We start from the raw sequence: 14,392 nt of genomic DNA on the forward strand, positions 1-14,392 counted from the left end.
TATGATGATGATCAGCAACCCCTCCCCAGTTAGATGAACATATTACCCAAATCCTTTTTATCTTATTCTAATAACCCTGAAACCTCAGAGCACTAAAATGACCCTCCTTCAGAGTGCACATACTTCTCATAGCTTACTCAGTTCCAACTTTACCTAATTTCACTAAACAAGAAGCCACTTATTTCAGATACCCTCAGCCCAACAATATGAAAAATTAAAAATCTCTACCAAATGGAAGTTTGTAATTTCTCCAAACATCTACTACTTTCGAAGGCCTATGACTTCTATTTCTACACTTGCCTAAATCAACATTCTTTAAAACCTTAGATTAAAGCACAGATCTCTGTGTAACAGTTGAGGATATGTTGAATCACATTAAGTAGGAAACTTAAGTAGTACAAACATAGGGTTAGCATTCAGTAGATAAAGATGAGTAGTTCACTGGTTCATATATTAGACTGATCTCTATCGAGGTAAGCATACTTTGCCAGTTTCTATCTCTAGCATTGGAAATAGAGAGGAGTTGGGTGAAGTCCCTTCCCTTAAAGACCTTACATTCTAATGAGAGATAAAGATACACAGAGAGATAACTAGATATTCAGGTTAACTAGATAAGCACAGAATATAAGTCTTGATGGAAGTGAAAAGGTTTTCAAGGAAGTAGCATGTTAAAGAATGAATATATGCTAGCCAAGAGAAGAAGCACACTGAGATGTTCCAGGCAGTATGGCAACATGAACAAGATCACAGAGACAAGAAATAAGGTAATTATTTCTGGAAACCATAAAGAGTTGGTAGCTAGTTTGATCCATAGGTCATGCCAGGAAGTAGCAGAGGATAAACCTGGAGAAAGTAGGCAGGGACAAAATGCTAAAGAGCTATGAAGCTTAGATTTTATATTTAGAAAACAGAGAAACAAGAATTCTTTTAGCCCTGACCAGTTTGCTCAGTGGTAGAGCATCGGCCTGGTGTGCAGGAGTCCCGGGCCAGGGCACACAGGAGAAGCGCCCATCTGCTTCTCCACCCCTCCCCCTCTCCTTCCTCTCTGTCTCTCTCGTCCCCTCCCACAGCCAAGACTCCATTGGAGCAAAGTTGGCCCAAGTGCTGATGATGGCTCTATGGCCTCTGCCTCAGGTGCTAGAATGGCTCTGGTTGCAACAGAGCGGCGCCCCAGATGGGAAGAGCATCGCCCTCTGGTGGGCATGCCGGGTGGATCCCGGTCGGGTGCATGTGGGAGTCTGTCTGACTGCCTCCCCGTTTCCAACTTCAGAAAAATAAAAATAAAAATAAATAAAAGAATTCTTTTAGCAGAGAAATGATATAGAAAGATGTGCAATTTAGATGAAGTATTCTAGTGTTTAAATTGAATGCAGATTTGAAGAGACAAAACTGATGGCAGGGAGAGTAGTTAGGCGGTTGTGGCAATATTCTAGAACAATGCTCTTCAACATTTATTTTGAATGCAGATCACCTAGGGATCTTGGTAAAATGCAGATTTTAACTCAGTAGGTCTTCTGTGAAGTTCGAGATTCTTTTTTTATAACAAGCTCTCAAGTGATGCCAATGACGCTGGTCACAAACCATAGTTTGAGTGGCAAAGCTCTAGGAAAGATGTTGAGGGGCAGAATAAGTGTGGCAAAAGCAGGCTGGAGATAAGGTAAAAGTCATATTTTGGAGGTAAAAGAGTAATGACTTGGTACTTCATTAGAGAAAGTGAAGAAGGTGGTTTGGGGGAATTCACACTTAACTATAGGTTTCTACTTTGAATGACTAGGTGGATGTAACATATCTATGAGGTATCCAGGGGAAGCAACAGCTGCCATTTGGATATATGAGACCAAAGCTTGACAGAAAGGTCATAAATATAGAGATAAGAGATGAAATCAGGGGTTAGATTCGATCATGTTTGTAGAGTAGGGTCTAGAATGGAATCATAGGAATATCTACATTTATGTAATAAATTTTTTAAAAATAAAGAGCCCCGTTAGAAAAAAGAAAAGAAATAGAATAACAGGAGAAGAACCAGAGCATAAGGAGTTACATATGACAAAGAATAGAGCTTCAAGAAGTAATGAAGCAGAAAAGGTCTAGAAAGGAAAGATTTAAAAAAATAACAGTGAGTGGAGGGAAAGAAGTAGGTGAAAGAAAAATAAGAAAAAGGGAATAAAATACACTAGTAGTGAGAAGGTGCCTGTGGGGGAAAAATAAAAAAAAAATATGGTTAGAAGAACAAGTGGATCACCCCAGTCAGGATCAGAATCTTTATTGTGCCTGAATTCTTGTCACTTTTAGCACCTTTGTTCATTATCTCCCCTTCCCACTCCTACCAATCTAAATCATATTTCCTTTAAGAAGATTTTTTGAACTCTGATGTTTCACTCCTCTGGTTACCATAAATATATACATAAAAATCCATGTTGGTAACCACTTTCAATGAAGTATTAGTAACTCAAATAGTTTATACACTTGCTCCAAGAAAATGTTGTATCCAGCCCTGGCCGGTTGGCTCAGTGGTAGAGCGTCGGCCTAGCGTGCAGAAGTCCCGGGTTCGATTCTCGGCCAGGGCACACAGGAGAAGCGCCCATCAGCTTCTCCACCCCTCCCCCTCTCCTTCCTCTCTGTTTCTCTCTTCCCTCCCGCAGCCGAGGCTCCACTGGAGCAAAGATGGCCCGGGCGCTGGGGATGGCTCCTTGGTCTCTGCCCCAGGCGCTAGAGTGGCTCTGGTCGCAACAGAGCGACGCCCCAGAGGGGCAGAGCATCGCCCTCTGGTGGGCAGAGCATCGCCCCCTGGTGGGCGTGCCGGGTGGATCCCGGTCGGGCACATGCGGGAGTCTGTCTGACTGTCTCTCCCTGTTTCCGGCTTCAGAAAAATACAGAAAAAAAATGTATCCATCCTCATTTGTATTCTCAGTAATGACTAGCCTAGCACCCAAGAGACACCTTTAAATCATACTTAGTGAATGAATGGTATAACCACACAATACTAATTTAAAATACTTCCTTATGTACCTATGATACAATAAGGAAACAATGAAATACTTATATTTAATTCTGTAATTAATAAGGGTCATCTCCTACTTTCTGGGTGTCATTTTCTAGAAAACCAACTGACAAAACTTAGATAGACTCTAAGTCCTTACTTCAAATCCTATGATCTCATGAGTATTATCAACATCCTACTCAATAAGAATAAAATCGTATATATGTAAGTCAGTATGGGCTTAAAAATATAAACTTCCTATGAAAGAGTTTTGTGATATTTTTACTGTTTACCATTTGCATCTGATTTTGCTGGAAGAGGTTTCTCTCTTATCTTGTCTATAACCTTCTTTCTAGCTTCACTTCTTTTGTGTTTTTTCCCAACATAGTGTTGTTGGGCCATTAATGGATTATTAAAGGAAGCAGAGCAGAGCTTGCAATACTTGTTTGGATTATTCAAATCGAAAGCAGTGCTGGAAGAGGAAGGCATAGTCTTGTCTTTTATCCCACCTGGAGGAGACTTGACTGCAAGGGGCTTCAGAAAAGTTGACTCTGCAGAAGTAGTAATAGGCACATCTGCTGAAATAGTCATAATGAGAAGTGATTAACATGTGTACAACTGTTAACTGCATTAATCATAAAGTATTAGGGAAATTTAGAATTATTTTAAAATTCATTATCTTTTGACTTTTTCCACACACTATTGGATAAAGGTATTCAGGTTTAAAAAATTGCCTTCTGTGAGAAAGGAAATTTGAGTACAAATCTTTTACCAAGTTTCTCCAACAAAGATACATGAAACAATGTTCAGCATCAGGCATTAACTAATTATACTAATTGGGAAAAATCAATGAAAACATGAGAGCTGTCTTAGGATGGTTCTTGAAATTAGTGAGGACAAAAGAGATGGTACCAAATACAGTAAGTCATCTATTCAGTCCAGATTTGTGGTGTATCAGAATAAAAAGTATGCAGTTGTTCAAGGCTATAAAATTATATATTTTCCCAATTAGAGTTATTTCAGAGCTCTTTCATTTAGTCTCCTTTCTGAGCCCAAGTTGATGTGTTTGGGGGACTGAAGGTAAGACTTTACAAGATGTTTTCTTTTGTAGGGCATACTCATTCTGGCCCTCTTCACTCTGACAGGCAGAAAAAACAAAAATGTAAAAATTAGGGAGATTAGAATAAATTTTAAAATAATTATAATTTCATTTATTAAGACAATATGTTTTAATGCTGGATGAAGCTTGCATTATCAATTGGAAATTAATGTTGGTAAATTTTTCATGCCAGGCATACCATATTCCTAAAATGTGGAAGCTAGTGAAAATGTGGTAAATTATTTATTCCAGAGGATTAATCATCTTATATTTTTGTTGTTGTTCTAGCAAACAAGTTTTTCAAAGTACAAGTTAAGTTTCCCAGGGTATATACTCTGCCACCTCAGACCTGAAGTGAGATCTTTGGGTCAGATCTCGTGTGTGCTCATGGCCCAACATCAGTGGAAGGAGGAAAGAGGCAATGTTCTATACTTCACTGTATCTTTGGGAACTAGCATAAAATAAGTACTTAATAACTACTGACTGATGATGCTGGTGATACCTTTCCTTTATATTCATAGGAAGAAAGAAAAGAGCTACCAGTGTAAAAAGAGATTCCATAACTTATTTTTTTCCCCCCTACAGTTCTAGTCAGAAAATGCTCCATTATAACTATATTATGGGGTCTGAATCCACATATGAGATAATATTCTGGAAAGTACTAAAGCAGAAAAAGAATTAGATAGATGCCAAGGGGAAGAAGTAAGATCTTATGATTTGATTAGAAACTGGAGCTCTCAGGCTGTTTATTGTTATTTCTTTATAGCAGCATAGTGAATCACTTGTTTTATTTTGGATTTAATAAACTGAAAAAGAGACGTCATAACATCTCTTAAAATTCAGCTAACAATTATACTCTCCATAATACATGACAAGAACACAGGAAGAGATTAACTGGGCAGAAGAAGAATCAATATATTGCCCCTGAGTGAAAGTCTCTCTGAGAAAATATGGATGGCAGAGTTGGGAGGGGGAATGATACAGAAACCCTGTATTGAAACTAAAGAAGTCAATGTAATCTTACCCATCTCTGGCTGAAATCTTGATGGAGATCCATGATTATGCTCTTCCATCAATTGCTTCATTTTTTTAGCATGTACTTTCCCCACATAGTGAGAATGAGCAACAACTGGGGAGCTAAAAATCATGTTGCACAGATCACAAAATTTGTTTCTGTCCACTACGTCACTCTTATGCACCTGAAATAAGCATACTCTTGTTAGAAAGATTCAATAACTGAAAATTTAGAATTAAAATCTCAACATAAGCTACTCACCTGAAAATTTCTAACATCCGTCTTCATTTCCATACTAGGCACTTCATTTCGTTCTCCATACATTTGAAAGTAAAACTTAACATTCTGAGCATGGTTTTCACTCTGAAAAAAAGATACGACCTTTTTTTTTATTCAGTAACAGAGGCACCACAAATTTACACCTCTCTGAATTTAAGGTCAGTGCTTGTTAGTTGTAATATATTTGGTGTGTACCAAGTTTATGAAAGAGCTTGACATGCTTTCAAATTTGTAAATCTCGGGGAAAATGAAAACAATGGTATAATAACACTTAGGTTCTTATTTTTGACAGGGACTTCTAGTTGATGCCTAATATCAAATTTCTTCTTTTTCTTTAGTTACACATTTTGGGCAACATAACAAGTTGAAAAATTGCATGTTCCAACCTCCCTTTCTGCAAGATATAATCATGTGACTAGATTCTGGATTCTGGCCAGTAAGTTGTAACCTGAAGTGTTGAGTAGAATTTCTGGGAAGCCTCCTTAACAGGTTGGAAGATTATCTCTTTTTCTAACCTTCTTTTCTCCTACTTCTGGAATTCAAATTTAAAGATCAGAGTTCTAACAGTCATCTGGGACTATGGGGGATCATTTTTTGTTTGTTTGTTTGTTTTTTAGTGAGAGAAGGGGAGGCAGAGACAGACTCCGGCATATGCCCTGATCTAGATCCATCCGGCAAGCCCACTAGGGGGTTATACTGTGCCCATCTGGGGACCTTGCTCTGTTGCAACCAGAGCCATTTTTTAGCACCTGAGGTGGAGGCCATGGAGCCATTCTCAGTGCTTGAGGCCAACTCGCTCTAATTGAGCCATGGCTGTAGGAAGGGAGGAGGAGGAAGAGGAGTGAGAGAGAGAGAGAGAGAGAAAGAGAGAGAGAAGCAAGATGGGGAGGGGTGGAGAAATAGATGTGTGCTTCTCCTGTGTGCCCTGACCAGGAATTGAACCTGGGACATCCACATGCCTGGCCAATGCTCTACCACTGAGCCAACCAGCCAGGGCCTGGGACTATGGGGGATATTGAGGACAGAAACTAATTCATCAGAGCAAAAAGATGGACAATGTCTGGGTCCCTAATGATGTCATGTATCTGTCATATCAGCCCTGCACTGTCTACTTCTCAAATTATTTTTTGTAAGGAAATTAACCCTTATAGGTTTAGCACATTAGAAAATTTCTGAACAAACATATAACAAAATACATAAGGACCACCAAAATGTTGGTGTAGGTAGCAGGGAAATCAACATTCCTGAGCACATACTGTGAGGCAATCACTCTCTCGCTACAGAATTTTAAGCTGTAAAATAAATCCATCATACATAAAAGCACAGGAAATAATATAGATAAAGCCCATATCCATCAACCAGTTTTAACAGATGTTAACATTTTGCTATTTTTCTTTCATATTTCCTTTTCAAAAGAGATCAAAGTTTACATAAACTGTCTTATCTACTTAAGACTGTAATCCTTTCTTCCTTGCTCGCTCCCCATAAGTAACCACTTTTTTTAGTTTTTTTATTTTAATTTATTGTGTTTACATATTCTAGTGTCCCCCCGAATGCATCCCCCCGTGTTCCCTACAACATCTCCTTTTCCCCCCTCCCTTGACCCTTTGATCCCTCCTCTATCTCTAATCTGTTCCTCAGTTCATATTGTTCATTGGATTCCTCAAATGAGTGAGGTCATATGATATTTTTCTTTCTCTGCCTGGCTTATTTCATTTAACATAATAGTTTCCAGGTCCATCCATGTTGTCGCAAAAGATAAGATTTCCTTCTTTTTCATGGCCCCATAGTATTCCATTGCGTATATGTACCATTGCTTTTTAATCCACTCGTCCACTGAAGGACACTTGGGCTGTTTCCAGATCTTGGCAATTGTAAACAACGCTGCCATAAACATGGGGGTGCATTTCTTTTTTTGAATCATTTATGCGGTGTTCTGGGGATATACAGTATACCTAAAAGTGGGATGGCTGGGTCACAACGCAGTTTCATTTTACTTTTTTGAGGAATCTCTATACTGTTTTCCACAGTGGCTGCATCAATATGCATTCCCACCAGCAGTGCAGGAGGGTCCCTTTTCTCCACATTCTCGCCAGCACCTATCATGCACTGTTTTGTTGATGAGCTCCATTCTGACTGGTATGAGGTGATATCTCATTGTGATTTTAATTTGCATTTCTCTAATGATTAGTGATGTTGAGCATTTTTTCATCTGCCTATTGACCATCTGTTTGTCCTCTTTGGAGAAGTGTCTATTCATTTCTTTTGCCCATTTTTTGATTGGATTGTTTATCTTCCGGGTGTTGAGTTTTAGAAGTCCTTTATAAATTTTGGTTATTAACTTCTTATCAGACGTTTTGTCGAATATGGTCTCCCATTGCGTGGTTTGTCTTTTTATTTTGTTCATATTATCTTTAGCTGTACAAAAGCTTTTTTAGTTTGATATAGTCCCATTTGTTCATCCTGTCCTTTATTTCCCTTGCCCGTGGAGATAAATCAGCAAATATATTGCTGCGTGTAATATCAGAGAGCTTACTGCCTATCTTTTTTTCTAGGATGCTTATGGTTTTAAAACTTACATTTTTGAGTTTATTTTTGTAAATAGTATAAGTTGGTGGTCTAGGTTCAGTTTTTTGCAGGTAGCTGCCCAATTTTCCCAACATCATTTGTTAAAGAGACTGTCTTTACTCCATTGTATGGTGTTACCTCCTTTGTCAAATATCAATTGTCCATAAAGATGCGGGTTTATTTCTGGGTTCTCTGTTCTGTTCCATTGATCTATATGCCTGTTCTTATGCCAGTACCAAGCTGTTTTGAGCATAATAGCCTTGTAGTATAGCTTGATATCAGGAAGTGTAATACTATCCACTTTATTCTTCTTTTTCAAGATTGCTGAGGCTATCCGTGGTCTTTTTTGGTTCCATATAAATTTTTGGAATATTTGTTCTATATCTTTGAAGGATGTCATTGGTATTTTAATAGAAATTGCATTGAATTTATAGATTGCTTTGGGTAATATAGACTTTTTGTTTTTATTATTATTATTATTATTATTTGTATTTTTCTGAAGCTGGAAACGGGGAGGCAGACAGACTCCCGCATGCGCCCCGACCGGGATCCACCCGGCACGCCCACCAGGGGGCGATGCTCTGCCCATCAGGGGCGTCACTCTCTTGCGACCAGAGCCACTCTAGCGCCTGGGGCAGAGGCCAAGGAGCTATCCCCAGGGCCCGGGCCATCTTTTGCTCCAATGGAGCCTCGGCTGTGGGAGGGGAAGAGAGAGACAGAGAGGAAAGAGAGGGGGAGGGGTGGAGAAGCAGATGGGCACCTCTCCTATGTGCCCTGGCTGGAAATCGAACCCGGGACTTCCGCACACCAGGCCGATGCTCTACCACTGAGCCAACCGGCCAGGGCAATATAGACTTTTTAATGATGTTTATTCTTCCTAACCATGAACACAGTATATGCTTCCATCTGTTCGTATCTTCCTTGTATTTCTTTTATCAATGTTTTATAATTTTCTGAGTACAAGTCTTTAAACTCCTTGGTGAAATTTACTCCTAGGTATCTTATTTTATTTTTTGTTGCAATAGTGAAGAGGATTGTTTCCTTAATTTCTCTTTCAGGTAGATCATTGCTGGTATATAAAAATGCCTCTGATTTCTGAGTATTAATTTTATATCCTGCCACCTTGCTGAATTCATTTATCAGGTCCAGTAGTTTTTTGACTGAGACTTTAGGGTTTTCTATATACAATATCATATATATCATCAACAAATAATGATAGTTTTACTTTTTTTCCAATTTGATGCCTTTTATTTCTTCTTCTTGTCTGAATGCTATGACTAGGACTTCCAGAACTATGTTGAATAAGAGTGGTGAAAGGGGGCACCCCTGCCTTGTTCCTGATCTTAAGGGGATTGCTTTAAATTTTTGCCCATTCAGTATGATGTTGCCTGTGGGTTTCTAATAGATGGCCTTTATCATGTTGAGATATGTTCCCTGTATTCCCACTTTGCTGAGAGTTTTGATCATAAATGTGTGCTGGATTTTATCAAATGTTTTTCCTACATCTATTGATATTATCATGTAGTTTTTCTCCTTCCTTTTGTTTATGATGATGAATCACATTGATTGATTTGCAAATACTGTACCAGCCTTGCCTCCCCAGAGTAAATCCCACTTGATCATAATGTATGATTTTTTTCATGTATTGCTGGATCTGGTTTGATAATATTTTGTTGAGAATTTTAGCATCTAAATTCATCAAGGATACTGGCCTATAATTTTCTTTCTTTGTGTTCTCTTTGCCTGGTTTTGGAATCAGAATTATGCTTGCCTCATAAAAGGAGTTGGAAGTCTTCCCTCGTCTTGAATTTTTTGAAATAGCTTGAGAAGGATAGGAGTTAGTTCTTTGAATGTTTGGTAGAACTCGCCTGTGAAGCCATCTGGCCCAGGGCTTTTGTTTGTTGGGAGTTTTTTGATAACTGTTTCCATCTCATTTGTTGTAATCAGTCTATTTAGGGTTTTTTTTTTTATTCTCCCAGATTGATTTTTGAGAGACTATATTTTTCAAGGAATTTGTCTACTTCATCTAGTTGTCTAATTTTTTGATATACAGTTCTTCATAGTATTTTCTTACAATCCTTTGTATTTCTGCTGTGTCAGTTGTTACTTCTCCACTCTCATTTCTGATTTTATTTATTTGAGTCCTCTCTCTTTTTTTCTTGGTGAGTCTGGTTAAAAGTTCATTGATCTTGTTTATTTTTTCAAAGAACCAGCTCTTGGTTTCATTGATCCTCTGTTTGTTTGTTTTTGTTTGTTTGTTTTTAGCCTCTATATCATTTATTTCCGCTTTGATCTTTATCATTTGCTTCCTTCTACTTCCTCTGGGCTTTACTTCCTGTTCTTTTTCTAGTTCTTTTAGATGCAGGGGTAAGTTGTTTATTTGAGCTTTTCCTAGCTTCTTAAGGTATGCCTGTAATGCTATGAACTTCCCTCTCAGGATTGCTTTTGCTGTGTCTCATAAATTTTGAGTTGTCATATGCTCATTTTCATTTGTTTCAAAAGTTTTTTTTTATTTCTTCTTTGATCTTATTGTTGACCCATTTGTTATTTAATAACATGCTGTTCAGTTTCCAAGTGTTTGAGTGTTTTTCAGTTTTTCTATTGTAGTTGATTTCTAGTTTCATGCCATTGTGGTCAGAGAAGATGCCTGATATGATTTCATTCTTCTTAAATTTGTTGAGGTTCGTTTTATGCCCTAACATGTGGTCTATCCTAGAGAATGTTCTGTGGGCACTTGAAAAGAATGTATATTCTGCTGCTTTAGGGTGAAAGGTTCTGAAGTTATCTATTAAATCCAGTTGTTTAGTGTGTCCTTTAATTCTCTTGTTTCTTTGTTAATTTTCTTTCTTGAGGATCTATCCAGTGATGTTAGTGGGGTACTGAAATCCCCTATTATTGTATTATAGTATTGTTGTTGTTCTCACCCTTTATGTCCATCAAAGTCTGCTTTATATATTTAGGTGCTCTTATATTAGGTGCATAGATATTTATAATGGTTATCTTTTCCTGTTGGATTGCTCCCTTTATCATTATGTAGTGACTTTTTTTTATCCCTATTATAGTCTTTGTTTTAAAGTCTATTTTGTCAGATATAAATAAATATTGTTACCCCAGCTGTTTTTCATTTCCATTTGCATGAAATATCTTTTTCCAACCTTTTACTTTTAGTCTATGTATATTTTTTGTTTGGAGTTGTGTTCCTTGTAGACATCTAATGTACGGGTCCTGTTTTCTTATCCATGCAGCTACATTATGTCTTTTGATTGGATCATTTAATCCATTTACATTTAAGTTTATTATTGATATGTAGTTGTTTATTGCTATTTTATTCTTTAAATCTACATTCCTCTTTTACTATATTATTTACCCCTTTGTTCTGTATACAACAGGCCCCTTAACATTTTTTGTAGCATTGGTTTGGTCATAATGAATTCCCTGAGGTTTTTTTTGTTTTGTTTTGTTTTGGTTTTTTGTTTTGTTTTGTTTTTTTGTTTTTTTTGGTCTGGGAAGCTTTCTATTTCTACTTTAATTTTAAACAATAGCCTTGCTGTTAAAGAAGTCTTGGTTGTAGGATCTTGTTCTGCATTACTTTGAATATTTCTTGCCATTCCCTTCTAGCCTCAAGTGTTTCTGTTGAAAAGTTGGATGTCATTCTTATGTGGGGGCTCCTTTAGAAGTGATTGGCTGTTTTTTTCTTGCAGCTTTTAGTATTCTTTCTTTATCTCTTAGCTTGGTATTTTTATTATAATGTGCCTTGGAGTGGGTCTTTTTGGGGTTTTTTTTTAATAGGGTTCTTTCTGCTTCTTGAACATGTATGACTCTTCCCTGCATCAGTTTAAGGAAATTTTCAGGTATAATTTCTACAAACAGGTTCTCTATCCTTTGTTCTTTCTATTCTCCTTCAGGAAACTGTTATGTAAATGTTTCTCTTCATGTTGTCATAGAGCTCTCTTAGAGTTTCCTCAGAATTTTTTATCCTCTTTTCATTTTGCTGGTCTGCTTCTGTGCTTTCACTTATCTTGTCCTCTAAGTCACTGATTTGATCCTCTGCTTCATTCAGCCTGCTTTTATTTCCTTCTAGTGTAGTCTTCATTTCTGATATTGTGTTTGTCATTTCTGTCTGGTTTTTTTTATGATTTCAGTGTCCTTTTTGATGCTTACAATTTCTTTATGTTCTCATTAAGTCCATCCATTGTAGCTTTGAGATCCTTAAGCATCCTAACAATCATTATTTTAAACTCTGCATCTGGTAATTTGATTACTTCCATTTCATCCAGATCTTTTTCTGGGGATTTTTCTTGCTGATTCATATGGCTTACGTTCCTCTGTCTTCTGATTGTTTCTGTTTGTGGTTTGCAGGCTTGTTCAAGTTGTGGTCTCCTTAACTAGTAGAGCTGCTTATCCATTTTCTGTATCTTAACTGGGTCAGGTGTGAGGAGCCTTTCCTTAAGATGTCACTCTAACAAGGGTTGTTAGGTCCTGAACTGATGCTCTCTGTATCTGGCCTCTGGATGTGCCCTCCCTGGATCTTCTTGGCCAGAGCCTGGCACAGACCAGTGGGGGTCGCTGCCTATGACTGGTCTTTATCTATCTTTTTGGAGCAACAGGAAATCAAGATCCTGTGACTGCCTCTGCTGAGCCCAGGTGCTGTTGTTAATATCTACTCAGGCTGGCTTTTATCTACTTTTGGCCTGGAGGATGTTCATTTAAATGTTCAGGTTCGCCTGACATCTGCTTTCTGCCGCCTCTTGTTGGTGGCTACTTGTTGAGCTCAGTACTATAAATCAGGAGTTAGGTAAGGTATTGGATGTGGCTTGCCCCTTAGCCTCAAATGTCGTTCTATCCAACTTTTGTTTTTATTTTATTTTATATTCTTCTTTCTTTTCAGCCCTCAGAAGGGTGTGGGCACAGGAGTCCAATGGGTGTGTCTTTTGTGTTCCCGAGGTGTGGTCTGTCCACAGGCTGGCCCCCACCACTGCTGCCACCTTGGGCATTCAGGCATAAGCAGTGATGCTGGCCTACTGCTGCGGTCACTGTGGCTTCTACCTTGCCTCCGTGAGTGGGACTGTGCATGCATGCCCAGTCTGCAAGCTTTGGCCAGCCCCGGCCTCAGCCCCATGGGCAGGACTGTTTTTGCATACTGGGGTCACAAACCTAGGTGGTTCCCTGGCCTCCAGCCCCCTCAGACAAGACCATGTTCCCGTGTCCAGCTGCCAGTCTCCCTCCAGCAAGCACTCAGCAGTGTGGGGTGGCATTGTAGCTCAGACCTCAGCACCCAATACTGTATCCTTGATGGGCTTCCTGCTTCTAAGTGACTCTGTTCTGAGTGTAGCAGGAGAGCTTCGTTTAGCTGGTGATCTGTTTCCTTTTGCTGGTATTGCTGGTTCAGTAACCAATATCTTAAAATTGGTCGTATAATTTCCTTTCATGATTTTATTCGTTTACTACATATGCTTGTACTCATAAACAGTTTTATATACTACTGTCATTTAAAAATATTTATGAACATGGATTCACTCTATTGATATCCTTTTTCAACTTGATTTTTACTCTTTGTTTTGTTTATGAGAGAGAGAGAGAGAGAGAGAGAGAGAGAAGAAGAAGAAGCAGAAAGGAGGAGAGAGATGAGAAGCATCTCCTTGTAGTTGTGTGACTTTAGTTGTTTACTGATTGTTTCTCATATATGCCCTGACTGGCGGGCTCCAGCCGAGCTAGTGACCCCTTGCTCAAGCCAGTGACCCTGGGCTCAAGTCACCAACCTTTGGGCTTCAAGCCAGTGACCTTTGGGTCAAGTCATAGACTATGGAATCATGCCTATGATCTCACACTCATGCTGGTGACTCCATGCTCTAGCTGGTAAGTCTTGGCTCAAGCCAGATGAGCCTTCCCTCAAGTCAGCAACCTTGAGGCCTTGAACCTGGGAACTCAGTGTCCCAGACTGATGCTCTAGCCATTGTACCATCACGAGTCATGCTCAACTTGCTTTTTATAACTTAATATTAAATTTCTAATATTTGCTCATGTTGATCCATATAGCTGTAGTTCATTCATGTTACATGCTGCATAATATTCCACCCCATATGTTACTGAAGGCAGTTATGTTCCTATTTATTTTGCTATTACAAGCATTTCTGCACTGAGCATATGTAAACATATCTCCTAATATACATTTCAAAGAGTGTCTTTAAAATAGATACCTAGAAGTGGAATTCTTGGCTTACAAGTCATAAACATTTTTCAATTTTAAAAAATTATTATAAAATTTCTCTACAAAGATGTTGAAGTAGTTTTCAACCCCAAATGAAGCATATATGAGTGTTTCTGTCTTCCTATATTCTCCTGAAGTATTAAGTGCTATTAGATATTAATTTATGCCAGCATTATGGTTTTGGTAAGATAGCTTATTATTACTTTAACTTGTATGTCCTATATGATTACTAGTGAATTTGAG

The 14,392-nt window shown here is 38.4% G+C and overlaps 1 protein-coding gene across 3 annotated transcripts in view; it reads right to left on the minus strand.

Annotated features, from left to right (window-relative positions):
• Positions 1-14,392, minus strand: part of ZMAT1 (zinc finger matrin-type 1) — a 61,385-nt gene that overhangs the window by 11,631 nt on the left and 35,362 nt on the right. The window contains exons 3-5 of one of the 3 annotated variants that reach the window (XM_066250175.1): positions 5,356-5,457; positions 5,104-5,278; positions 3,490-3,555 (exon numbers count right to left, since the gene is read on the minus strand). In XM_066250175.1, the coding sequence (XP_066106272.1) occupies positions 3,490-3,555; positions 5,104-5,278; positions 5,356-5,457 (343 nt within the window). Of the gene's footprint in view, positions 1-3,273; positions 3,559-5,103; positions 5,279-5,355; positions 5,458-14,392 lie in introns of all 3 variants that reach the window. The other 2 variants (XM_066250174.1, XM_066250173.1) reach the window with 2 other exon arrangements.

The sequence above is a fragment of the Saccopteryx bilineata genome, chromosome X, assembly GCF_036850765.1.
Source record: "Saccopteryx bilineata isolate mSacBil1 chromosome X, mSacBil1_pri_phased_curated, whole genome shotgun sequence".
In the NCBI taxonomy this organism is placed as follows: Eukaryota; Metazoa; Chordata; class Mammalia; order Chiroptera; family Emballonuridae; genus Saccopteryx; species Saccopteryx bilineata.